Source organism: Bombus flavifrons, chromosome 2 (genome assembly GCF_040668555.2).
Source record: "Bombus flavifrons isolate JBK064 chromosome 2, iyBomFlav1_principal, whole genome shotgun sequence".
In the NCBI taxonomy this organism is placed as follows: domain Eukaryota; kingdom Metazoa; phylum Arthropoda; class Insecta; order Hymenoptera; family Apidae; genus Bombus; species Bombus flavifrons.
In genome coordinates, this window is record NC_138443.1 from 9,100,663 (window position 1) to 9,127,647 (window position 26,985).

The 26,985-nt window shown below is 26.9% G+C and overlaps 6 protein-coding genes and 1 long non-coding RNA gene across 10 annotated transcripts; 2 read left to right on the forward strand and 5 right to left on the reverse strand.

Annotated features, from left to right (window-relative positions):
• Positions 1-359: 359 nt before the first annotated feature.
• CysRS (cysteine--tRNA ligase, cytoplasmic) lies at positions 360-4,377 on the reverse strand. Of its 2 annotated transcripts, XM_069131694.1 has the most exons (10): positions 3,791-4,377; positions 3,501-3,695; positions 3,043-3,385; positions 2,758-2,898; positions 2,465-2,675; positions 1,930-2,399; positions 1,677-1,821; positions 1,340-1,545; positions 909-1,271; positions 360-848 (listed from the first exon to the last, which is right to left on the reverse strand). In XM_069131694.1, exons 2-10 carry the CDS (start codon positions 3,677-3,679, stop codon positions 723-725), a joined length of 2,184 nt encoding a protein of 727 aa, XP_068987795.1. In that variant the 5' UTR covers positions 3,680-3,695; positions 3,791-4,377; the 3' UTR covers positions 360-722. The 2 variants fall into 2 exon arrangements, with proteins under 2 accessions (XP_068987795.1, XP_068987796.1); XM_069131695.1 differs by lacking the exon at positions 3,791-4,377 and having other exon boundaries at positions 3,494-3,634.
• A 1,138-nt stretch (positions 4,378-5,515) lies between these two features.
• On the reverse strand, positions 5,516-14,625 carry svr (Carboxypeptidase D svr). The gene is made up of 15 exons (XM_069131677.1): positions 14,045-14,625; positions 13,706-13,950; positions 13,463-13,618; positions 13,207-13,382; positions 12,984-13,131; positions 12,808-12,902; positions 10,650-11,152; positions 10,049-10,525; positions 9,701-9,969; positions 9,082-9,259; positions 8,604-8,989; positions 8,295-8,436; positions 6,729-8,208; positions 6,466-6,642; positions 5,516-6,246 (listed from the first exon to the last, which is right to left on the reverse strand). Exons 1-15 carry the CDS (start codon positions 14,501-14,503, stop codon positions 6,110-6,112), a joined length of 5,028 nt encoding a protein of 1,675 aa, XP_068987778.1. The 5' UTR covers positions 14,504-14,625; the 3' UTR covers positions 5,516-6,109.
• Positions 14,626-15,068: 443 nt separating this feature from the next.
• Positions 15,069-16,800, forward strand: LOC138189624 (nuclear speckle splicing regulatory protein 1). The gene is made up of 2 exons (XM_069131701.1): positions 15,069-15,441; positions 15,522-16,800. Exons 1-2 carry the CDS (start codon positions 15,416-15,418, stop codon positions 16,642-16,644), a joined length of 1,149 nt encoding a protein of 382 aa, XP_068987802.1. The 5' UTR covers positions 15,069-15,415; the 3' UTR covers positions 16,645-16,800.
• LOC138189625 (serine/threonine-protein phosphatase PGAM5, mitochondrial-like) lies at positions 16,623-18,894 on the reverse strand. The gene is made up of 5 exons (XM_069131702.1): positions 18,516-18,894; positions 18,016-18,203; positions 17,688-17,902; positions 17,483-17,613; positions 16,623-17,327 (listed from the first exon to the last, which is right to left on the reverse strand). The coding sequence occupies exons 1-5, from the start codon at positions 18,677-18,679 to the stop codon at positions 17,177-17,179; spliced, it is 849 nt and encodes a 282-aa protein (XP_068987803.1). The 5' UTR covers positions 18,680-18,894; the 3' UTR covers positions 16,623-17,176.
• Positions 18,895-19,213: 319 nt separating this feature from the next.
• LOC138189626 (serine/threonine-protein phosphatase PGAM5, mitochondrial-like) lies at positions 19,214-21,143 on the reverse strand. The gene is made up of 4 exons (XM_069131703.1): positions 21,004-21,143; positions 20,092-20,302; positions 19,854-19,984; positions 19,214-19,776 (listed from the first exon to the last, which is right to left on the reverse strand). Exons 2-4 carry the CDS (start codon positions 20,227-20,229, stop codon positions 19,632-19,634), a joined length of 414 nt encoding a protein of 137 aa, XP_068987804.1. The 5' UTR covers positions 20,230-20,302; positions 21,004-21,143; the 3' UTR covers positions 19,214-19,631.
• On the reverse strand, positions 21,043-26,960 carry Sas-4 (spindle assembly abnormal 4). 3 transcript variants are annotated; one of them, XM_069131680.1, is made up of 4 exons: positions 23,331-26,960; positions 23,039-23,234; positions 22,817-22,916; positions 21,043-21,182 (listed from the first exon to the last, which is right to left on the reverse strand). In XM_069131680.1, exons 1-4 carry the CDS (start codon positions 26,702-26,704, stop codon positions 21,163-21,165), a joined length of 3,690 nt encoding a protein of 1,229 aa, XP_068987781.1. In that variant the 5' UTR covers positions 26,705-26,960; the 3' UTR covers positions 21,043-21,162. The 3 variants fall into 3 exon arrangements, 2 of the variants coding, with proteins under 2 accessions (XP_068987781.1, XP_068987780.1); XM_069131679.1 differs by lacking the exon at positions 21,043-21,182 and having other exon boundaries at positions 22,663-22,916; XR_011176084.1 differs by lacking the exon at positions 21,043-21,182 and having other exon boundaries at positions 23,039-23,181.
• On the forward strand, positions 22,051-22,746 carry LOC138189628 (uncharacterized). The gene is made up of 2 exons (XR_011176087.1): positions 22,051-22,332; positions 22,398-22,746. It is a non-coding gene; the product is annotated as an uncharacterized LOC138189628 (long non-coding RNA).
• Positions 26,961-26,985: the final 25 nt, after the last annotated feature.

Genomic DNA, 26,985 nt, shown 5'->3' on the forward strand with positions numbered 1-26,985 from the left:
GACTCGGTAAAAATTAAAAATCTTGTGAAACAATTCCAAAAAGGCAGTAATTACTAGAAATTGAAATACTATATACATAGGTAAATCTTTTTTTCTTTAGGCTGAGTGATTATTTTTAACCACTGATAAATAACAATTATAGTATAATTATTTTCATCGTAATTAAAATTTAATGCAAATTAACATAGTTCTAAGCCAAAAACTAGTACCATAAAAGCGTAAATTTTGTTTTAGCTTATAAAAAAGCTTAAAAATTATAAAAATGATTATTGTAATAAATTGTTGAAGACATAAAATTACAATAAAAATGTAGAAATTATTAAATTTGACATTTTCATGACATCGGTGAAGGTCGTTAATTTAATATTAATGAGGAATTTATTTAATAAATTTTTATTTAATATATATCATATATAATATTTAAATGTTGATTTAATACAATAGTATGACTGATATTGAAAGTATGCGTATAACGATAAATAAGCAACCTATAAAATATTGGGAACATGTGCCAAAATAAAATTAATTTTTTCAATTAAGTACTGTACAAACATAAACATAAATATTATGTAAGCATAAATACGTTCATAAACGTAATACGTTCATAATTGCAATGATAAAAAAGTAATGTTGAAATAAATATATTAAAAAGGTGAAACCATATTTTTCTTAAATAACCAACTTTCCAGTATACAAGATTAATGCTATGCGGACAAAAAGTGTTAAGCATCATTGGTAAAAGCAAGATATTCGTTGTATCTCTTCTCTTGGGCTTGCTGCAATTTCAGCAACTTCTTCATCTGTCCTTTACTGATTTCTGTACCATCAATATAATGCGTCGGTACACCCTAAACAAGACAGTTTTTTAGTTAGAAAATGGAATGTATTATTATTATAAATTTACATACATTGCCATCGAATTGAGAATATTTATCTTTTTCTAGCTTAAACATCTCAGAAGGAGGAATTTTTCTCAGCGCTTCCTTCGCTGCAGCTTCCGCTTTTCTTCTTTCCTTCTCCAACGTCTTTTCCAACTCCATTTGCTTCTTATGAATCTTCTCTTTTAATAGTTCTTCTTTATTTACTAATTTAATTTTACAAACTTCTTCATTACTATCTTCCAAACGAACTCCAATATTTGGTAAAATATCGTCACGTAATGTATCACATTCCTCAAGAATACTACTAGCTTTCAAAGCTTTAGCATGATTTCTTACTTTCTCACGGAAATTTGCCAAAATTTCAAGGTAGGGCATAACGATTTCTTCAACCTTTAATAAAATTTATAATAAGGAGTCAGAACATAAGTAAAGAGAAAATAAATGTATATAAAACATACATTTAAATTCGCGGTATTGCTGTCAACTGGAAAACCAATACTATCATGCGATGATATAACCCCAAATATAATAAACATTTTTGTAATATAAACTGCAACATCTCTAAGTAATAGTGTATTTGGTTGTTTTCTTTCTTTCATGTAAATATTGCAATACGTCACAAGATCCCTAACGGCATCAAGCGCACTCCTTGTATCAATATTGTCTATAATAAAATGTATCGTAAGTTTTATTAACATACAAAATAATATAATATATATATATTAAATTACATAATAGCAAAATATATATTAGTTGTACAATTACAGTGCACAATATTTGTAAACGTTCACTTACCACATAATGCGTTATGTACTAAGTCCCTGGCATGATAAAACTTTTCATTTAATTCCACTTCAGATTTAGTCCATTTAGTAAAAGTATTAATATTTGTCTCTGAACCCAAAGATCTAATTTTACATTTTACGTTTAAAAAGAATTCCTATAATACAAACAAGGTGTTGTACATATATTACATTATTAAATGTTAAATTAAATAATATTAATTAAAATATTCATAAAACATTATATAACAAATAATTATATTTACATTTAAAAACTTTTCATATTGAATGGCCATATGCATGGTATCATCACTGTAATCTAATGTGTCTTTCCATGAATGCAAAAGAAATGCAAGCCTAAGTTGTCTTGCTGAGTGCTTTTTTAATGCATCTTGTATAGTAATGAAATTTTTTAGTGATTTTGACATTTTGCATCCTGCTATGGTCAAATGGCCAGAATGAAGAAAATATTTAACCCAATTAGAATTATTATAGTATGCTTCTGCTTGTGCCATTTCATTATCATGATGGGGAAACTTCAAATCTATCCCTCCAGTATGAATATCTAAACTTTCTCCACAAATTATAGATGCCATAACTGAACACTCTATATGCCAACCTGGTCGTCCTTTACCCCAAGGGCTTTCCCACCAAGGTTCTCCTTCCTTTGAACACTTCCAAAGTGCAAAATCAGTTGGTGATCTTTTTTCAGATACCTTTGAACCACTTAAATCTCCTAACAAAAATATTAAAAGTTATCAAAAATGAACACATTGATCTTCAAAAAAAGAGAATTTTTACCTTCTCCTTCTTGCAAACTCGATGTATCGCCATATGCTTCTGGGACGAGTTTAGCATAATAATGTTTATCCTGCTTATCAAAGGTAGCAACATCGAAATATACAGAACCATTACTTTCATATGCAATTCCATTTTCTATAATTTTTTCAATAAATGTTATAATTTCAGGTATGTATTCACTAACTCTTGTTAAAACATTTGGCCTTAATATCTAATGAAAATTTCATTATGAATTATTCAATATAATTAATAAATATATATAGTTAAAATCAAGAAAATATACTTAATATTACATTTAAAGAATCCATGTCTTTGTGAAATTCCATTTCCCAATGTTGTGATAATTTGGTAAAAATAGAATGTTCTGTAACTGTAGCTCCTTTCGTTTTGTCCAACCATTCTGCCAAAGGATCTCGTGCTTCTTTTAATAATAACTGTATCCATAGAAGTTACAAAGATAGTATCTTTAGATAAATTATTACATAAAATTAATAAGAATATTATTAATATTAAATTACATAATCTCTACTTATAAATTTATTACTTATACTCTAACAATATGAAAGAAATATATATACTTCTTGATATTCTTTCATTTTTTCTTCATCTTTAAGCTTTACTACGTTTTCCAAATTTTCAATAGCTTTTTCCACATTACACAACAATGCCTCTAGCATACATTTTTTATCTGTATCACTCGTATTCTTCACTGTATCTTCAAAAATACACATTACATATTTTGCATCATCCAGGATTTCATCAAGAGCATGATTCTCTTCTATATATTTCTCATATAAATAATTTTGTCTAGCTCTCTTTATAATTTTATCATCTATATCAGTAATATTCATCACATATAAAATATCGTACCCAAAATAATCAGATAAGACACGCCTTAATATATCGAAAGATATATATGATCTAAACAGTGACAAAAATAATAACAAATATATAAAAAATAAATATTATTATCTATAGCATTTTAATAAAATAATATGCATTTTTTAAATACATAATTTTATACGCAACTTTGTACCTAGCATGTCCCATATGTGATGCGTCATAAACGGTAGGTCCACAACTATACCATAATATATGATTTCCAAATTGAGGGACAAATATTTCTTTCTCCCTAGTTAAGCTGTTGTATAACTTAAGAACCGAGCTGCTTTTTCTTTCTGGTGGCATCCACGATGGTTGTAACCTTTTTGCCATTTTTAATCTCTAGAAACTGGAAATATCCAAAAGTGATGAAAACTGTAAAGTATATCTTATCTATTTCATTACTTCTCTTCTAGAAAATGAAAGGTATACAATTAAACTTACCTCTATATGAAAAGTTTTACTCAAAAATATTTCGATACAAAAATTTTGTGTACAATTATTTTCAAAGAAATGTTTACACAAATATACAAAGAAAGATTGTCAAATAAATATCACGTGTCTAGAATTCTGTTGCAAATTTTTACTTGTTTCCACATACATTACTTTTTCAATATATTCGCGTATAGGATATTTAGTATTAATGTTAATATATTTCTCTTAATTTAATTAAATAATATAAAATACTGTTCACATTAACTATCATTAAACTCTTGAATGATTCACGTTCGATATCCGAAGACACGAAGAAATCGTTACATGTATATATCAGTGTAGAAAGAGCGTTCACATTGTAACGTTGTCTAAATTTTCTGTTATCTCCGATCTCCAATGCTTCTACTCAATCTTTAATATCATGTTGTAAGAAACAGTTTGATGTGATAATATTTGTACTGTTTGTCGTAAAAGTAATTTATTTATTTTAACTATAAACCATATGTAAAAAAAGAAGTAAACCTCATGTATAAATAATTAGTCTTCGAATACAAAACTTGCATCATCCTAACCTAATTAACAGTTTGAAATGTAATGACTTCAATACTTTACAATATGTGTGTGTGTGCGCGCGCGCGTGTGTGCGCGTGTGTATATATATATATATATATATATATATACACTAACTGATGGGCTTTGACCGGATGAATGTCCTTAATAATTGAATTTTTAGATAGATTTTAATATTAGAGTACAGAATAGTAAATAGTATAGAAATAATAAAGAATAAGTTAGAACGAAAAGGAAGTAGATAGCAATCGTTTGAAGGAAATTACATATTTAATAATTTTATAATATTTCTTTATGTACAATGCTTTTTTTGGTATTCATTTGTGTATATATATATAATAAATAAAGCATAAAAATTATATATTTTCATATAGATTACCATGAATTGGTATGAGTGGCCGTTCGCGCAAGAATCCCACGGTGGTTATCTTTATTCTAAAACGTAAGCCTTATCTTCTCCGCTATTACATGCAGTGCTCAAACTTATTCCAAGCACAACCAAAGAATCATAATCGGTCTCTTCGGGCCGTCTCTCACCGTCGCGTCACTATTCAATGTACAGTTTATTTGTTCTGAATCTTTTAGTATTTTGAGATAATAAATAAAATGCTATTTTGACTACACCACTTTTAGAATATTCTCTACCGAACGATCCAAATCCGATTCAAATCGATTCATTAGCTTTAAAGTTATAAGCGAACAAACATAAAAGTACTTTTGTACTTTATATACATAGACGCTAGACACCCAGACAACGGCAAAAACATATATATATTTAATATCAAAAACAAATAAATATAAAATTGATTGTATATATCATCTATTGTAAATAAGATTTATATATATAAATATTATTTTTGTCATATTACTTATTAGATCTTTTAGATATATTAGAATTATAAATATATTACGTCAATAATATTATAAATTACAACACATATATGTAGTCATATACCAATAACTTCATTCTTGTTAAACAAATTAATATACCCAAATAACTTAAAATAAAATTTTAGTTATTTCAGTAGGTGATATATTCTTATTCAAATTTTTGTATAAAGTACATGTCATTATAATAAATATCTTTATAAACATATTTTTCATATTTCAAAATTTCTGTAAAAAATACGTGAAATGTTTCACACATTTATGAATTTAATATTATGATTTTTTTTTAAATGTGATATTATGCATAAAAATCCTTGTTTCATATATGTATTAAAAAATTACATCATTTTATTATATTAAATTTTAAGATCACATATATATAACATACAAAATAAGCACTTTGGAATGTATATAATTCATATTCATATATAAAATATTAATCTTATGTTATATATAAAAATATAGAATGCAAAATGTTAGCTAAAGTTTTTCAGACACATACCTTTTTTTCTTTTGGAACAAAGTTCATTATATTGTTAAATATATAGATGTTTAATTATACATATCCTGCTTTATCCTTATATTACTTTAAGTACAACAGTTTTTCTACATAAAATGATTTTTTTTGTTTTTATTATTTTTTATCTTGATCAAGATTGACTATTCCAGAGAACAGTATTTTTTGAAAAAATCATTTTATCATTTAGTAAGTATAATTGATTCAACATTTAAGTTAAACAAAAGTACGTGTTGCCATTTTAGGATTGTTATTCTTTTCTTCTCTGTTAGTAATTATTTGTTCAGTTTTTATACTTTCATATATAATTTAAATGTAATAACAAAACATCTCATTTAAAAATTAATACTGTATTATCTATGTTCTTTATTTGTCTCTTCTTCCCATTCTTTACCTGGCCTGATAAATTCTAAGTCACTAGCATCCTCAGAACTTGAAATATTATCGTCATCAAAATATGGTTTTGTAACTTCGTTTGGTTGCATATGTCCTAAAAAATACATGAAATAACCATACAAATAATTATATAATTAATCATAATAAAAATATAATACGATCCTGATTTAATAATTTGTAATAGATATTTCAAAACTCTGTCATTCCACATATTAAGAGAAACTGCAAATAGTTGCCTTCTAAATTTTTACAAATATTTAAAAAATAAATATTTAAAAGACTTTTATATGCATCACTTTGTTATTATACTTACCATTCAATGGTCTTCTAAATATTTCAATTTCTTTTTCATCATCATCAAAAAAGCTTGTTCCATCTTTTAAAAGACTAAACGCATATCCATTCCAATTATTTTTTTTTAAATTTTTGGAAGATTTACAGTTAGCACAAATAAAAATAGAACATGCAATAATTCCCAAACATACAGTGGCTGCAAAAATATGATTTAAAATTATATTCTAATAATACATTATGACCTATGTGTTATATATATTATAAAAATATTGATTATCTTACTTATAAGAACTATAAAAACAATTCTAGGCATCCCAAGAAAGTTGTCATCATATTTTAATTTGAATATCAAATGCGAAACACTATGTACATCTGATGTTATAAACAATTTAGTCTGTTGAATATATCCAGATGCGCTAGCACTTATAATATGAGTACCAGGTTTGAATAAAGACCAGTAAGCTCCATTTATTCCACTTTTAACATGATGCATTGATTTATTGTATGATAAAATAGCATTTTCAATTGGCTCATTGTTCTCATTAAGGACAAATCCTTTTACTCCTTCATTAAGCTTTTCTATCATCATTAATAAACTAGCCTTATTATCTTCCCATATATTTCTTGAATCATCAGTGTTGCAACAAGTAACATATACATCAAGCATCAAAGTACTCGTATTTAAATAAAGATAATCCATTAAAGAATGTTCTCTTTTTCCACTTATACCCATGCCAGCATGAATAATTCCATTAGAATCTATATTTAAATCGTGATCACATTCTGGATTTTTAAAAGTCATATTCATCTTATGTTTAGTATATAATGATGCTAAATCTTGTAATACATCATTATCATCGGTGTTATATATCTGTTCAAATATTTTTCCATACTTTCCCGCAAATGGAATTTCAATATGTTGCGAACCAATATTCAAATTTATTGCTAATACAGCATTAATGTTTTTGAACCAATTAATTAGTGTACTTGCCTCAGTACTTAGTCTATCATTGATAGGAAATTGTAAATTGTCCACAATGAATGAATCACAAGTTTGATTATCATTAGAATTTTGAGATAAATCCGGTGCAATGTATATCGTAAATTTATCTAAATAATTTGTAATTCTAGTGTCTTTCCGATAACGATCTAGTAAATAGGTCGCAAAATGAAGTAAAATTTTAGATGTTACAGGTGCACCATTTGAAATACCAGCCACGAAGGCTATAGATGGTCGACCAATGCGTTTGTAATTACCTTCAGTTCCAATTTCTAAACATATTATTCGAGTGCCCATTTGTGATTTACCAATAATATGTAAAGTTGATAATTGTGAATATTTATTGTTCAGATCGATCAAAACTTGATTTACGACATTTGTCTTTTGATCGTTATCGTATTTTTGGTGTTCTGCTTTTTCTACATGACGTTTCGTCAATTTAATGTGAAGATCAGTTATATTTTTATCATCTACATGAACTTTAATAGACTGTTCTATATAACCTTCACAAACAAATGTTAACGAATATTCACCAGGAAGAAGAATAATTTTAAAATAAGCCATGTTTTTAGAAACATGGTAACTATTTCCAATCTTAACTACAGTTTCTCTTAAGGGAGCATCGTCAGTATCTGTTACCACTGCTCGAACACCAGTTATCAGACCCTGAATAAGTTGCTTCAAGGGCAATAAATTTTCACGCCAAATAGTTGGAATAGATCCTGGAAGTGGATATTTACAACAAGCCATGTTGATACTTATCTACAAGTATAATAGATTGTAACAGATTAATATACAAATAATATAAACTAGAAATGATTTTATACATTAATAAATATATTGCTTACTGTTGGTATTTTATACTGATTTTGAATATAACTCTGTACTTTTTTAACATCATTGTTAATAAAACTGCAACTTTCTTTCTGCATTGAATGTTCATAATTTTTGGCCAGAGTTTTATACACATTCAAGCTATCATCTGTATAACTAAAATAAGAATATAAGGTATTATTATCTTAAATTATGTTATACTATTTTAAGTTTGGATCGTATAATATAACAAAAAAAAAAAATAAATAAATAAATAAATACGTAAATATATTTTAATATACTATATATTAGTATATTATAGCAGTAACTTAAATTTTCATTACCTGACTTCAAGTGCTCCACTTCCTAATATTATTATTACATCATATTTTTCATTAGATAACATTGTTTTAAATGCATTAGTAATCATGTTTAATTTATCTGATGTAGCATTATTATCTTGTAGCAATAGCCTTTTGCCTATTTCATCATCTACGATAGGATTACACTCTTGAGCATTTGGTACTATATTATCAAAACCTGGATCTATGTAGGGTACAAAATGTAATACAGAGTTTTTCAATATTCTTCCTATAGGGGGATCTCCAATTTGATTTCCTTTCAGTATATGAGTTGCTAATCGTAACAACATTTCTCTACCAATTGGTTGAGATGCAAATAGACCCCCAATTAAACCAATATGATATTTATTTTCTTCTGGTGCACCCATCTATAATTAATAAATTTGTAACTATTTTTTTATAATCGTAAAACGTAAAATTTGGAATAAATGGCTATATATTTTTTAAATGATATGCTCACATTATGTGTAACTTTTAAAGAACGAATATCTACACTGATTAATGACTCCCCTTGAGCTTGAAATTCTGCAATGTTTGGTTGATCATTTTGTAATTGATTAAATTTATCACTTAACTCGACATTTGTTAAATAAACATTGTCTAAGTTTGTCGTTAACCGAAAATCATAAGCAGATGACCTGAAATAGAAAATTATTACATAAAATACGAATATATACCAAATTAAGAAACAAAAATTTGTTTTCATATTAAGTATGAAAAAATTAATATGTAATTAAAAAAGATATATTCATTAAAATACTTGATGATAAAGAAACACATAAAATGATTATACAATAAAGCATTCTAATAATCAGTTCTGCTTCTATTAAAATATAATTGTAATTTACTTTATTATAGTCGACATATATTTTATAATATATTAAAATATTTACTTCTGTGAAGTTTTTAAATTTCTTCCTAAAATAAAATTTGTATAACTCCTTATCAAAAACAATCCTTTTTAACATTCAACAATATATAAGTATCATTATTCTGGAAATTGCAATGCTTATAAGAATTATATTAAAGTACTTTCTAGTCTTAAGAAAATCATAAAATTATATATTATATAGTTATACCAGTGTTGAGGATCATCTCGCATTAATGAGAAATCCAATACTACTCCTTCTCCAATATTAACATCATCTGATACCACTGCAATTTGCGTTTGAGATTCATACCCTACTGCACTGGCTGTAACATTGTATTTGCCTGGGACTAAAAGACGCCAATAATCTCCATCATTGGCTGTATAGATATCATGTTTAATTCCTTCTATAGATATTTTAGCATGAGGTATAGGATTTCCAATTGATGAACGTATTACTCCATGTATTCCTTTATGAGACTATAAAAAAAAAATGTATAAGTATAATGAAAGAAATAATTATTTTTGTAACATGCTATACATATTAATACATAAATACCATTTCAATTAAACGTAGGAGAGGTTCTCTATTTTGTAACCAATACTCTGGTAATTCAGTTGCATTTGGAAATTTTGTACATCCTACTTCTATCGTAATTTCAAAATCATTGCTATGAACGTAATTATAATCTTGCATGCCTCCATTGACAGAATACCAAGCAGCCCCATTGGTTATACCATTTGGAAAGCTTTTCTCTAATACATTTTGTACTGTGTTTAATCGTCCATTTAAAAATGAAGGACATGGTTCTCCAAGATGCATACGAGGATGAGCATTTGAATATGCTAATGCTAAAGCTTTGAAAACTTTATCATCCGGACTTAGATTTTCATTATCATACATGTATTCTGGTTTATTGTCATATGGATAATTTGCCACTAATGCTCCTCCATGAAAATTAGCAGAAAGTACAAATGGAATACTTGCAATCCAATTCATTACTGCTTTCGTCTCAGGTTCTGGTTCTTTATTATACTGGAAAATATAAAAATATAACTAGTAATCTAAATTTATAAAATCAATAAACATTTAATAGATATAAACATAAAATGTGCTAAATCCATCAAAAGTGAAACAATGAAAAAGTGGAAATCCATACATTATTTGTTTCATATTGATCAGGAAAATTTCTGTTGAGATCAACATTTTTAGCGTTTGTTCTTCCTTCATATATATTTTCTTCTCTAGAAATTTCATAACCATCTGGATTCATGCTTGGCATTACATGTAGTCTGACATTCTTTAATATTTTCGTAACTCTTTTGTCACTTCCAAAATTTTCACAAAGGAACTTCAACAGCATTAGTAAAATTTCTCTGCCAACAACTTCATTCCCATGCATGTTTCCTATATATTTTACTTCAGGTTTATTTTGGCTATGTTTACCAGGATTTTCTGTTATTTCCATAACATATAACTGACGTCCTTTAACAGACTCTCCTATACTATAAAGCCTTGTGACATTTGGGTAATTTAAATTTAATTCTTTCAAGAATTTTTCCATTGCTATGTAATTATGATGTTTGAATTCCGTATTATGGAAAAAACCATATTTGTCAGTAGGTCTAATAAATTCCTCAACTTCATCTGACTTTAATTTTCCTACAAATTAACATAATATTACAAAACAATTAAAACTATCGTATTGTAAGAATAAAAAATCTTAAATAAAAAAATTAATAGTTCAACAAAAAGTACATATGTAAATATATCTTCTTTAATAAACTTTTTATATGCATTAAAAAGACAAAAATACATCATGAAAAACATGAAACTAACAATTTAAAAAATATGCAACTATTACAACATTTACAACACAACACAAGGTATAGAGAACACAAAAAACCAAAGAAATAATAAATAATATATTATAATAATATTCAAGATGTATCACTACTTGATGGATAAAAAATATAGGAAAAGGCTGGAAAACATTTGAGAAAACTAACTCACTGTTTGAAACAAATATAGTATTTTATTTTTTAATTTTTTAGACATTATACATTCAATTTGATTATATTATGCTATACATCAAATTACAAATATGATCATAAACATCTCTCAGTGTTTTACATATTTTTGTTAATATTAATAAAATTACCTGACGATATTTATGTTTCATACTAAAAATCTTTGGATATATTTTTCATAATTCATACATATTTTCTTATATATGTATCTCATTTACTTCATAAAAATGAGATTAACATATTCTTTACATTTAATGAAATAAACCTTCTATTTTTAGTGTATAGTTTTTCTTGTTTATAAAGTTTATAATACAGATCTTTAAATGAACATTTAAATGAACACATGAAATTTAAGGAAGAGATACTACAAAATATGTTTATAATTATTTTTAAAAACTTTATTTGTTATGTTATTTGTTCTTATAATTGTTCACTAATATAAAAGAGAGCATTCAAACAAAAAATAAATCACGATTTGCTATTTGTTCGATAACATAAAAGCTATTCACCTCAAAAATGTGTGTTACAAGAAGATATGTTTTTGATGTGCAGTAATGCTTAGTTCTCACAATTCATATATGATCATATATGATGATGATATATGATGAAAGTATTTAGACCAATTGTTTAAAATTATAAACTTATTACATTCTTTTTCTATATCTAACTAACATAACATTTCTCTATAAATTTAAGCTTTTGCATTTAAAATATCTTTCCTTAGATACAATACAGGACAAATAAATTTAAAAAACAAATAAAAAATAATATAACAAATAAACGTAAACATAAAAATAATAAAAATGATTAAAAAATTTATGTTTAACATATGTTTATGCTCCAATTAGTTCATAAGTAAATAACTTTCACTGTAAATAATTATTTTTGTGCAAATCAGAAAGTTTCTTTATCTTTTTCTCCATACCTTGTGTGTATCTTTTTTATATTTGCTTATATTAAGGACATAAACGATAATAAAATGTATAGAAATGGCAGTATCACATACTCTTGTGATATAATCATATCAGTGCTGTAAAATGAAAATAAGAATGATGATAAAACTAATTCATGAAACAAATAATAAATTCATATGTAAATATAAAAAATAATAATTTCGTTTCATTTTCGATTTTATGAGAAAACAAATAAAAGACAAGAAAATTCTTTAATTACGTATATGTAAATATAACTAGTAATTCATATCATCATAAGATGGTATTAGTTTATACAGTGCAAAATTCTGATTAGGAAGTGGGAGTGTATGAACAAAAGGAGCATCTTGATTACCTTGATCATCATAAGTATCCTGTGTTAAAGTGAAATTGACAATAGTTGGTTCATCTGATTTTACTGTGACATTTATTTGTTCACTTGGATGATATCTAAAATCATAAAAAGTTGATATATAGATCAAACCTTACTAAACAAAATACTAGTTTTGTAACAACGTTATGTATACTCACGCCCATGCTTCTGCATGAATGTTATATGTTCCAGGCAGTAACAAACGCCAATATTCTCCATGAAGTGTAGTGGATACATTATGATTTATTCCATGCACAATAATAGTTGCTCCTTCTATTGGTTGCCCATTTATATCTCTTACAAGACCTAAAATTATAAAATACAAATTAATATATACCATCGCTATTAATAAATAATTATACTTAATGAATATTTAAAGACCTGTTACTCCAATATGGGCTTGCTCGAGATATTTTATAAGAGATTCCTTATTTAATCTCCAATATTCTGGCATTTCTGAGGCATATGGATATTTACAACAACTAAGTTCAAATGTTATCTCAAGTGCATTGGAGCGAGCATAATTGAAGTCTTGCATTCCTCCAACAACTTCATACCTAAAACAGATAAAGTTTAATAATATTTTCTTCACAAATAATACTTTCCAAAAACAAAGAATTCAGATATGTATGCTTACCAATATGCACCATTGGTAACACCACCCTGAAAAACATCAGAACTGCATGCGGTACCTGTACGCATTTGTGGATGATTATCTGCATATGTATGTGCTAAATATTTGAATAACTCATCATCTGGACTTTTACTTTCAATACAACAAGATCCTTGAATGCTAAAAATCAATACAGTATATAACTTTTATAAAATAATAAGTAAAATTTCATAATTTATTTTATAATTGCATTTATTATTATATTACCCAGAATCATAAGGATAACTTGCTACAACAGCACCTCCATGAAGATTTCCTGATAATACAAATGGTTCTGTAGCAATCCAAGTCATCATGGCTACTGTTTCATTCTGACGTCCATCTAATATAGTGCCACCTTGTTGGAGATAATTGGTTCTTCTATTAAACTGATCTGGAAAATTCCTATTTAAATCAACATGATTTGCATTTTCACGACCAGAAAAATCTTTTCTCGATTCACATTTTCCTTCCTAAAAGTTCAAAAGAATATTAGACCAATATATGCATGGATTTAAATTAACTTAAATCATAAAGAGAAATAATAACAAAAAATAGAAACATTACCTCTGATTTTTCAAAGCCATCAGGATTCATTGACGGCATAAGGTAGATATCAGTATTATTCACTAATTTTGTAATTCTTTCATCTTTCCCATAATTCTTCAAAAGATATTGAGCAAGATATACTAATAATTCTCTACCAACAGCTTCATCACCATGCATATTAGCAACATATTTCACCATCGGTTCACACAGTTTTCGTTCCTTAACATTTTCAGAAATTTCAATAACTAACAAATCTCTGCCTTCTACGGATTTTCCTATGGAAAACACTCTTGCCAAATTTGGATATTTTAGAACCAATGAATTAAACAACTGTTGAAGCTCTTCATAATTTGTGTAATGTGGGATGACAAAATCCTCATCTAATTTGTTGTCGGAATTTATCACAAAACCATTAATAATTCCAATAATTAAGAAAAAAAGTAGCACGATGTTATAGATAATACGTGCGTGTACCATATTTAAATATTTATTAGCGTAAGAATATAACAAGCTTTTTTGACTTTAACGAAACATTCTACACAATTCACGATGTCGGTGTCAATATAGCATAAAAGTACTGATGACGTCCACAAGTGGGCAGAGTAGGGTAGAGGATTACTAGGAATGATATAGATATATCTATATGTATAATTTTTCATTGAGAATAAAAATATTTATTAGTCAATTATTCTATATATATATTACATGTGTAACTTCTGTATTATTTTTTAAATTTCTATAACAATTTCTCGTAAAAAGTCACAGAAATTGTAATGAAAGAAAAATGAATTCTTGTATATGTGTAAGTAACATAGTAAGAAACATTTTATTTGTATGCATATAACATACTGTACATGGATAAAAATTTTTGATAAGAATAATTTTTCTCTTCCTTTTCCTTTGTGATACTAAGTACTTACGTACATATGTATGTATACATAATATATATAGTTGAAATAGTTCATAAATTACTAATGATATTCTTAAATATATATGTATATGAATATATAATTTTGAGTTAGTAGTAAAAGGATGTTTATAACTAATTTATATGAAATCTTAGTTTAAAGATATCTTGGTATAATTCAAATTAAATTCTAAAGACAATATTGAATAAATAATTGATAGGGGAAAGTCAAATGCATGTTAGTTTATTTCATATATTCTAAGTTTCTTATTTCTTATCTTTTGTTAGATATAACGATAAAACTTTGTTTGAATATTAGAAACATAGTAATTTCACTGAAAATTATTTAGAAAAATATTGTCAAAGAGAGGTTATGATCTGGCTTCTACGAATTTTATTCGATTGCTTACAAAATGTACACAACTATTTTATGTAATAGTAGATAAAAATTTGTATGACTTCAGTGAATAATATTTCGAAACATGTCTAACAGCAAAGAAGAAAAACAGTAAGTTGTATAAAAATATTAATAACCAATTAAAGAAAATAGAAAAATAAAAGATCATTCACTATTACAAAAAATTTTAGGTATGGTTTAATTTTACCTAAAAAGCAACAACGTATTGCACCAAAGGTAAACAACGTATTTGGCGATAATAATGATTCGGATGAGGAAGATGGTACAGATTGGGTTAAAAAGGCTCTTCAGGCAGAGGGAGAAAAAAATAAAATAAAAAAGCAAGTAAGATTAAATATGCAAAAAGCTTTAAAGGAAGACCCAACAATATTCCAATATGATGAAGTATATGATGACATGGAAAGGACAAAAGATCAGTCCAAAACTGCAAAAGATGAAAAAAAGAAACCAAGGTATATACAAAATCTTTTAAAAGCTGCAGAGCGAAGAAAAAAAGAACAGGAATATAGAATAGAAAGAATGGTTCAGAAAGAACGCGAAGCAGAGGGAGAAATGTATGCAGACAAAGAAAGTTTTGTTACTTCTGCTTATAGAGCAAAATTAGAAGAATTTAAGAAAATGGAAGAAGAGGAAAATAAAATGGATAAATTAGAAGCTATTGCAGATGTTAAAAAGCAGCAAGATATTTCAGGATTTTATAGACATTTGTATGAACAGACTGTTGTTCAATCTTCAGAGGAATCTGAAGTTAAGAATGATACCAATGATAATAAAACTAATTTAGATAACAATTTAGAGGACATAAATAAAGAAATAAATGTCAGTGTCACAAACAAAGACCAGGTGAAAAATAAAGAAATAAAAAAGAATAGACAATATAGGCAAAGAAAAATAGAAGAAGATAGTGATACAGATACTGAAATTCAACAGAAAATGGAAAATAAAGTAAAAACTCCTGTACCTGAAAAACGTAAAAATGTTGAAAGGGAATCTGAAAGAATAGAGGAACCTGATGTTAAAAAACAAAAGCAACAAACTGAAAGTGCTAAACTTGAAAAAAGTTGTAATGAGACCAAAATAGAAAATCCCATAAATTCAAAAGATGTGGAAAAAATATTAGAAAATAGTAAAAATGATGAAATTGAAAAAATAAGTATTAGTGCAAAAGAAAAAATAGAAGCAGAGAAAAGAGAGAGATCTAAGATTTGGGAAAAAAGAACAGTTGGGCCTGTATTTGAAGCAGCATTGCAAAGATATTATGCTAGAAAATCTATGAGGTTATCAGTTGTATAATTTAATGTAACTATAAAGTGTGGTACAAGGAAGGAATTGTTTGTCTATGTATCTGTGTGTTTAAGTACTAAGTAATTTCAGCAATCTTTTGTTTAGGAAAACGATTACACTATATGTATGATACAATTTTTTTAATATAGCATTTGTAATATAAAATTGTATAGAAATTGCATTAATGATACACTGTATTCCGGAAAAACGTCTGCCTTTTCAATATTACAAAATATAAATTTCTATACATAGAAACAAATGATGGCACATTATAATTATAATATACCTCTTTAAATTCTACAATATTAACATACATTAATGAAAACATAAATATTTTTCTTAATTTTCAAACTATTTCAAATATTAAACTTAATTTTTGATATTTAATAAATGCCTGCAAAAATTTTTTATGATGAAGTTATGATATTACTTATTTTACAAATGAATAACTAAAAATATTTTGTTCCTATATTACTTATTATAAATTGCATAACTTAAATATTTCATTACTAAACAAAGGTATAAGCTATATCATTCAGTTTCAATAAGATGAAATAAGCTGTGGCTCCATATGTCCACTATCACCTAAATTTCTTAGTGTTACTCTCCCATTAGATCGAATAGATACCCATGTAATACTTCCATGATTTAAACTTAAACGCAACCAACCCTCAGGTGGAAATTGCAATGCTCTGAAACACATAATAAAGAAGCATTTAATTCTGTGTATTAATACGTTCGCTACCTAGCCCGCGATTTCGCTCTAAAAGTCCGACTGCACGATATTTTCAGACTGGGCAACAAACACGTTACTATTACGCGAATATCATTTTTTATGAATAATTACCGGCATACAAAATATCTAATAACGTTTGCATGGCAAACAAGAATAACATATGAATCCTTTTCCTGGCTGGGTTCTGGACGGTGAAAATATTTTCTAAATGCAGCTTCTATTCTAGGTCCATCTTCATAAACCTAAAATATATTACATAATATTATAATATAATAGAAAAAAAATAAAAATTCCCATAATAACATAGTATACTTACAACGACTTCAGAGTTCCAAATATCAATTGGTGGATCAGGTGCAATTGGCATACCTTCACTAAGAACAGAATCTTCCTTAACTGTTATATTGTTAAGATATTTTTTTATAATTTTAGCAGTTTCTTTAGCTCTGACTATTGTTGATTGTATAATCATGGAGTATGGTAATCCTAATTCCTGTAATCTTTTTCCTGTTGCTTCAGCCTGTTGTCTGCCTTTGTAACATATATTTTTACACAGTAAATGATAAAACTTAATACATTTATAAAATTATAAAACATTAATATATATGACATAATAATACATAAATAACATGAGAGATACCAACCAAGAGTTGTAAGTGTTCGATCTGAATCCGTTTTACCATTTGTATTATATTGCCCATGACGGATTAAAATTATGTGATGTCTAACATTTGATTGTTGTTTGTCGTTTGTAATAGATCTCTTTTTACGTGACTCTTTATCACTTTCATTGTCTAATTTAGCTACATTTGCTAGCCATTCTGGATGTCGTCTACAAATAGATACAACAAATTATAAATTGAACTTTTAAATAGTAGAAATAAATTCTAAACAAAGAAAAAAAAATGTTTTGTACTATCCAATGAATATGAAGTAGATGAAAATTTACAAATACTGGAATAATATTTATTTTAGCAATATACATGTATACAAAGTATATTTAGTACAGGAATTTTATTTGTGATATTTATTTAATTTGACGCGAGAAAAAGGAACGAAAGAGGGCCTTAATTATATATAATTATTAATTTGTAGAATCAATAATATTTTTATAAATAACTACAATAGCAGTAAAGAATATAACCTATCCCAATTATGATCCCATCTGCCCCAGGATGACGGAGGTATTATCCAAGATTGTTTTTCTGATGATTGAGTATGATCGTTTTCATTTGGATAAAAAAGCGCTGCACCACCTATCGCAACAAATCCACCGATCCATTTTTTAAAATTTAAACGTATAGGCATTATTGTAGTAAATTGTAGCGACTAAATTTTTTTAACGATTTAAACCAATACTGCTCATCTGTGGAACGTATTTACGCGATCGCTATCTATATACCTTCTTTTATAATAGTTATGAAAAGAGTAAATATGTTTTAGTAAGAGGCGAGATACGTTAAATGCTATTTCAATATCAGTGATGAGATCAGAAAGATAAAATTGGAGAATTTTCCCATACTTTGAAAATTATTTGAATAGTAACCGCTTACTGCCGCTTAAAATCATTATTTCTTGTCCGGGAAATTTGAAATGATTCCTTTGGCACTTAAATCAATTTTCCTTTTTTTTATAAAAACGACTCATTGTTTAAGTTCATATTAGGTTCAAATTATATTTTAACATGAATTTAATAATTGGAATATAATTTAACTATTTTTATTCCATATAAGATTCGCGGATATACATATATAATACATACATATATATGTATATTAGATATTTGTAATTTTACAATCAAATTAAGTACATATTTTTTCACAATATTTTCAGAGTAATAGGTGTAATACATAGTAATTATTATTATGCGTAGTAATATATAGTAATATATAGTTTTTACGTGGTATATATAAATATTTATACACTTTGCATATTTATTTGCAAATAGGATTTATATACTTTGTTTCAAAGGGAGTATCTTACCAGAGACATAAATTTTGATTAGGTGGAGGTTTATAATAATAAGGCTTATCGCAAATATAAGAATATGTATTTTTCGTCAGTCTTTAAATGTGCTGTCCTTGATTGTTAATAATTAAAAAAGTATTTCTTAGTTTTTTATTAACAAATTATAAGCTTTCATAGATAAAATAAATGGTTAAAAATACGTTCTTGTAAAATTTATATATTAAAATGATATCAAATGTAGATAACGTAAGTGTATTTTATTAAATAAGGTGATATGCTATGGTCAATTTAGTTATGAAATAAGTTGTGGTTTCATATGTCCTGATTCACCAAACACCCATAATTTTACAATACCATCAGGGTAAATAGTAACCCATGTAATACTAGCATGATTCAAGCTTAATCGCAACCAACTTTTGGGTGGAAATTGCAATGCTCTGAAATGAGTATCAATATTAAAGGAAAAACGTTTAATACAAGTCCATTATGAGGGTGATTATATAAAGTAGTGTACCTGCATACAAAATATCTAATAACATTTGCATGGCAAACAAGAATTGTATATGAATCATTTTTCTGACTGAAATCTGCACGATGAAAATACTTTCTAAATGCAGCTTCTATTCTAGGTCCATCTCTATAATACTGAAATGTGTTAATATTATTCAATATTATTTTAACTAAACACAATATCAAGTTTAAAAAATATATACATAGAAGTTTTAAATTCATATAAGTAGCAATATTCTTACATTTACTTCAGGTTTCCAGTTAGATGATGGAGGTTCAGGTTGAATTGGTGAACCCTCATTTAGAATTGGATCACACTTTACCTTTATATTTTTAAGAGATTTTTCTATGATTTTAGCAGTTTCTTGAGCCCTTGTCATTGTTGAATGTACAAGAAAAGTATATGGAAAACCTAATTCTTGCAGTCGTTTTCCTGTTGCCTCAGCTTGTTGCCTACCTTTATAATATTTTAACAGCTTATAATTACAATAGTTCATTTTGCTATATACAGCATGCTTGGTTTATTTGCATACACACTATTATTTCTTTAATTATTGAAAATGTACATTTTACTATATGCCTAGTTCATTTGTATACACACAATTATTTCTTTAACTATTGAAAATACAAAAGAATGTTTTATATGAAAGTTTGACTTCATGGGGGAAATTTAATAAACTAATTCAATGTTTTTTTTATATTCTTATTTAAAGAGATTTCAGTACCAATGTAACTTTTTAAAATGGAACTGTACATTTTTTTGTACAGTATTCAATACGCCTTTTAATTTTCTACAAAAAGTCCTAAGGTACTTGGATCAATTTTAACTTTAATCTTGTAAAGCTTATCATATGAAAGACATGAAAAGACAACAAATGTTTTTATGTTTATGTTTTCCTTGTCTTCATACAATAAGTTTTGCATGATTAAAATTGAAACATCTTTTAAAGTAATCATTTTTGACCCAAGTACTTCTTTGTAGACAATTAAAGAGATGTATTGAATGTTGATTGAGTTCCATTAAAAAAACTTATATCAGCATTGAAATCTCTTTAAATAAGAATATAAAAAAAACATTGAATTAATTTATTAATTCATGTATTAATAACATATATACAAATAAACTAAACATGCTTTATATTGGAAATACTAACCAAGATTTGTAAGTGTCCCATCTGCATCTGTCTTAGCTTCCACATTATATTGTCCATGACGAATTAAAATTATATGACGTGTAGCTTTCGCCGTTTTATTTATTAATTGTTTATGATATGTATTTTGATTAGATTCGTTGTCTGGTTTCATTGGTTTCACTAAACTTTTTGGATCTCTCCTATAAATAAAATCATACAAATGAAAGAACCAAAATAATGAATCAAAAGTAAATACACAAAAGCAGAATGCAATATCAATATACTATCAAATAATATAAGGAATAACAAATATTTAACACATACATTTATTTAATAAAATATCAATAAAATAATGTCAAAATCTCAAATAGAATAAAGAATTATGCATTATTTAGAAAGAAACTAACAGAAATGCTCTTAATTTTAATCTATCAACTACTTATTAAGAAAACATTTAAATTCTTCTATTTATTTATTTATGATACATAACAAAGGGGAAATAAAATAGAATTTTAATTGTACGCTATCATCGTATTGCGAAGCCAGTGACATTTTTATTGGTAACAATAATAACAATGAATACAACCTATCCCAGTTATAATCCCAAGATGAAGAAGATATCCTAGATTTGTCCGTGTGCAATAATTTATTATTATCATTATCATGTGGATAAAAGAACATCGCACCACCTAATGCGCCAAATCCTATAACCCATTTTTTAAAACTTGGACGTACAGGCATCGCTATAATAAATTAACAATCAAATTTTTTAACTGATTTGAATCGACATTATCGGATCCAAGTATACACCGGATTATGTTGTTATAGCAACATAAAAATATATTTTTGTTCGGACAACTTTAGACTAAATGTAGACGAGCAACATTTTCGTACGCGCGTGATTCTACTACGACCATATGTCTTTTTTTTATTTTCCTATTAAGAACAACAAAGGTAGACATATGACTACAACGATATTGCACTATAAAATGTCGCTCGTGGAGTTTCCGTGTAAAGTAGCGCTATCCAGCGGTGGAATCTTTCATGTCATTTATTTCTTTTTTTTATCATCTTTTTCTGTATCATGCCCACATTGTAATATTAAACAAGTAATTATAAAGTTAATGTTTTAGTTATTAATAACATTTTTCAAACGTCAAAATTGCAGATAACACAATCATATAAACAAGTCTAGACATACCCATATTAAAAGCACTAAAGAAACCATTTGAAAGTTGAGTCGTGAAAAATTAACATGGAACATAAGAATGTTCTCGTTCTATGTAGGCGTGATATACTATGACTGTCTTAGACAAAGACAGAGACAGTCTACTCACCTCTGTCTACCTTGTAAGAACGCGAACTTTGTTATCTTCCATATTGATTTTTCACAATAATCACAATTTAGTTTTCAGGTGGTTATCCCTAGCGAGTGTCGAGACCTGTCTGTCAGAGATGAGTTTCTATGATCGATCATATACATATATATACATATATAAGCATAATTCAGGGTAATCTCCTCACCTCAAAAAGGCAATATGTACCATTGATCACAATTTTATTTAATCTACTCTAGTTATGCGAGAGATATTCATAATTTGGAAACACTACTACACTTTATGTTAACAGTAAAAGATTCAGTCTTTATTTTTATTTACTTAAAACATATTTCAAATATACCTAATTATAATTTTATTTATTTATTATTATTAAAAATATATTTATGTTAAATATGCATAACTTTAAATAAAATTTAATTGTTTCATTAGATACTATCCTCAATTTTGTTAGGTGTGATATAATTTCTATTGATAGGAATCCATTAAAAGATTACCATCTTTATCTTTGAGACGTATTCTGCCATTTGAATATCGTGTTTCCTGTGCGCCATCAAGATAGATTAGTTTAATGGTCCCATCAGGATATTCACGTCTCTAAATTTTATATAAAAGTATTAAAGTATAAATATGTATAATATAAGTATGTTTTGTACATATATGTATTTTATAAAAAGTTAAGGAATATATATTTTTATGGAAATATTCTTGCTTGTTACCTTATGAGTACTAGTATGTATTTCACGTTGTCCATTTGGTAAAGTAAGAACTTTTTCACCATTAGTAAAAATTTGCATTACTGTTCCATCTGGTAATGTCCATTTTTCAATACCATCTGACTTTACGATTCGTACTGAACCATCTGGAAATAATACTTCCACTGTACCATCGTGCAATCTTCTTTCTACTTGACCACTAAATAATAGAAGAAGTAATATTCACTGAATAATAAATTTTCATATGCTGAAATTAAAAATTAAATAATAAAATGAAGTGATGAATAAAGCTTACTCAGAAAATTCTAAAATCTCTAAACCATCTGGCATTGTTGTGTGCCATGTATGTGTTGATGCATAAAAATATTTTATTTTTCCATCTCTATTAGTTTCACGAATATCGCCATTATAATATATTAACTTAGTTATACCTTGATCGGGAAATATCTTCTTAATATTTCCATTTGGAAATCGACATTCAATAGAACCATCAGGGTGTTCAATCTGTGTCATACCTTGTTTATCAGTACTAGTATTACTTCGGTAAGACAAAGATATATTCTCTATGTGTATATTAGGTAGTTTATCTGCTGATGCTAAATCTTTTGTATAATTTTCATTAAAACATTTATAATCATTTTGCACATGTAATTGAGTATTGTCATTAATACCATTATGATTAAAAGGTGTATCACATTCTTTATATGATTTTTTACAATTAGCATTTGTAACATTTGTTTGACTATTTACTTTTTTCAATTCATTGTTTGAGTCTGACTTAGACTTACTTAAATTTTCAAGAGCATCAAATTTTTCTGGAATTTCTGTTAAATCTAATGTTGCTTCTTTGATTAAATTTTCGTATAAATTTCGTTTTTTAACAATATCTATTATAGTTGTTTGATTTTTTGGTGGTTTATCATTCATAATATTCGTATTACTATTACAATTATATTCTTTCCTTTTTTCTATATCCTGTTCACTAGCTATACTTATTGTCTTCATTATTGGTTCTGTCAGTTTTTGATCATCATCTGATGAAGCATCATTAATTTTTTTAGATTCTTTATACTGCATGTTAATTTGTTTATTAATTTGATGAATTGCTCTTGTATTTGCAGAAGCTTCAGATCTTCCTTTATTCCTAATATTATTTTTCTTTAATTTCTCTACTTCTTGTTTCAGTTTTGAATTTTCTGATTTTAATATTCTCATTTGACATCTATGTCTAGATTGTGCTGCATTCCATCTACTTTCCTTTATATGCATGTCCTGCACCAATTGTTCTATTTCTTGCTTCAAATTTTGGATTTCCTGTCTTTCCAATTTACTTTGTTGAGCTTTTTCTTGTGAATCTCGCATTCTATTTTCTAATGCGGACTTTTCACGTGCAAGTTTTTTCCTTTCTTCTTGTAAACGCTCTTCTACTTGTTTTTTATTTTCTGCAAAATTTTTTTCTTTTTCCGCATACTCTTTGCGTAAACTTTGATGATCTTCACGTAATTTTTTACGCTGCATAGATAAAGCTGCATTTTCTTTACGAAATATATTGATTTCCTGCTCAAGTTCCAATAAACGAGCTTTTAAAAGTTCTGATTTAAAAATAGTTTCGTTTGCTTCTTGTAAGTATTTTATATTTTCCTGATCTTCAGTTACAACTACATTATTATGATTATCTACATATTCATCTATTTTTTTGTTGTCACAAAATTTCATATTTTTTTTAAATATTCCAATATCATAAAAGTTATCAATTTTTTGTGGTGCTAAATTATCTTGTCCACATTTATGTAAATTACTTACTTCATCATTGGAAGTTAAATCCTCAGTATCTGTTAACTCTGATTCATCTTTATGACAAACATTTTGGTACATATCATCTGTATTACAAGTAGAATCATTGTTCTCTGTCATATCTTTACAGGTTTGTGCCTTATGCATTTTACTTTTCATTATTACAGGAGACTGTGATACTTCAAATGGCACTGATAATGTTTGTACAGTAGATGTTTCTAGGATTGAGGAATCACTCCAAGCCTTTTCATCTGAAAAGCTTTTTGTTACTAATGATTCAGTTGATATACTTGAGGTATCTGTTAATCCAATTGTTTTGTATTCATTAAATTCAGAAAATCTAACATGAGGACTGACTTCTTTATTGTCTTCAGCAACAGGAACATCAATTCTATTTATAATATTTTGTTCATTATGTATAGATTTGATTTGATCCCTTAATGACATGTATCCATTTCTATTTGGTTTTATTCTATTGTCTTCATTAGTATTTTGCAAAAACATTATATTTTTATGTATATCATCATGAATAATCTTCTGATTTATAAAAGGTAAGAAATCGCAGTGAGTATCAGTATCCTTATTGGACTTCATACATTTATATGCTTGATTAGATTTTACAATCGATTGTTCTTTAGGTATGTTACTTCTTGGAGTAACTTGTTTTGCATTGTGCACACTACTGTCCATTCTATATTCAGCATTTTTTATTTTAAATGGTGTTGATTGTTGTAAGAATGCAGTAACTGCACTAGATGTAGAACAAAAGCTAGAATTCTCTGCTTTTTCTTCTAACAATTCAAATATTCTTACTTCTTCTAATTCTTTCTGAGTTCCAGAATGAAAATCTGAAGTATTTAATTCAACTGCATTTTTCACTTCATTAATATCATCTTTCAAATATGTAGTTGTGGTATTAGATTTAGGCGTACTACGAATTTTTTTCTTTGGTAATGAAACATTTTTTAGACATAAATGTTTTTGAGCTACATTTATACAATGTGTCTTTTTTGATAACTGTGCATTCTTTAAATGTTGAGTTTTATTGCATTTATCTTCATTTCTAGGACATTTAGAACCAGATTGTGTATTGTTGGTAAATGATATACTATGTAATCTTGTTCTCAATGTAGAAGGTTGTAATTGTTGATTCAACTTAAATCGAGCTAAACCTTCTCCTTTTCTTAGAAATGGTCTTTTTATTTTATTCTCTGAATTAGCACTAGACTTTTTTTCAGGAGGTTCATTTTCACTGTCTTTCAATCTTTCTTCAAGCAATGTATGAAAATCCTTTTTCGGAGAAAATATTGGTACGTCATCAATAGAAATGTGATGAACAACTATTTTATCAGGTGGTAATGGTGCTACTCCATCCATAATAAATTGTTCTAGTTGTTTTTCTTCTTCTATGTCATTTTTTATACCTGTTTTATCCTTTGACTGTCTTCTTATATGGCTTTCAATGTTAATTACATCTTCAATGAATCTTTGTGTCGGGGACTTTTGTCGTGAAATTATGTTTTCAAAATTGCCACTTATATTTTGATCAACGCATGAGTCATTCTTATTTATTGCTTGTGTATAATTTTCTTTCGTTTGTGGTTTATTATGTAACATAATTAGATTTTTATTATTAATTCCAGTATTTTTACCAGATTCATTTGAATTATTTATATCTAATATATCTTTATCCAGATCAAGTTCTTGTATTGATAATTCAAGTGCTTTATACATACAATCTTGTTTCTGAGTTAACATCTGTCTTTGTATCTCTTGCTGTTTCAACAATCGTTCTTGCTGTTCTAACTGCCACTGCCTCAGTTTTTGTAAACGTTTAACTACAGTTGCTTCTAAGTCCATTTTTTGAATGGGCATGGAATGTATAATAATTTTAATATGTAAATTTCATTTATAATATAGTTATATATTAAAGAAGTATAAACACTCCAATGATTTACATACATAAATATATATATTAACACATACAAACGGGAAAATGTAAATTATATTATGACATTTTTAAGGATATAACATTATTAGTTTCATATGACATTATTAAATTCTTTTGATATATATAAAATTTTTAAATTCATTTTAACAAAAAATATTATTTTATTTCTTATTCAAAATTCTAACTATGAATTACTGAATATTAT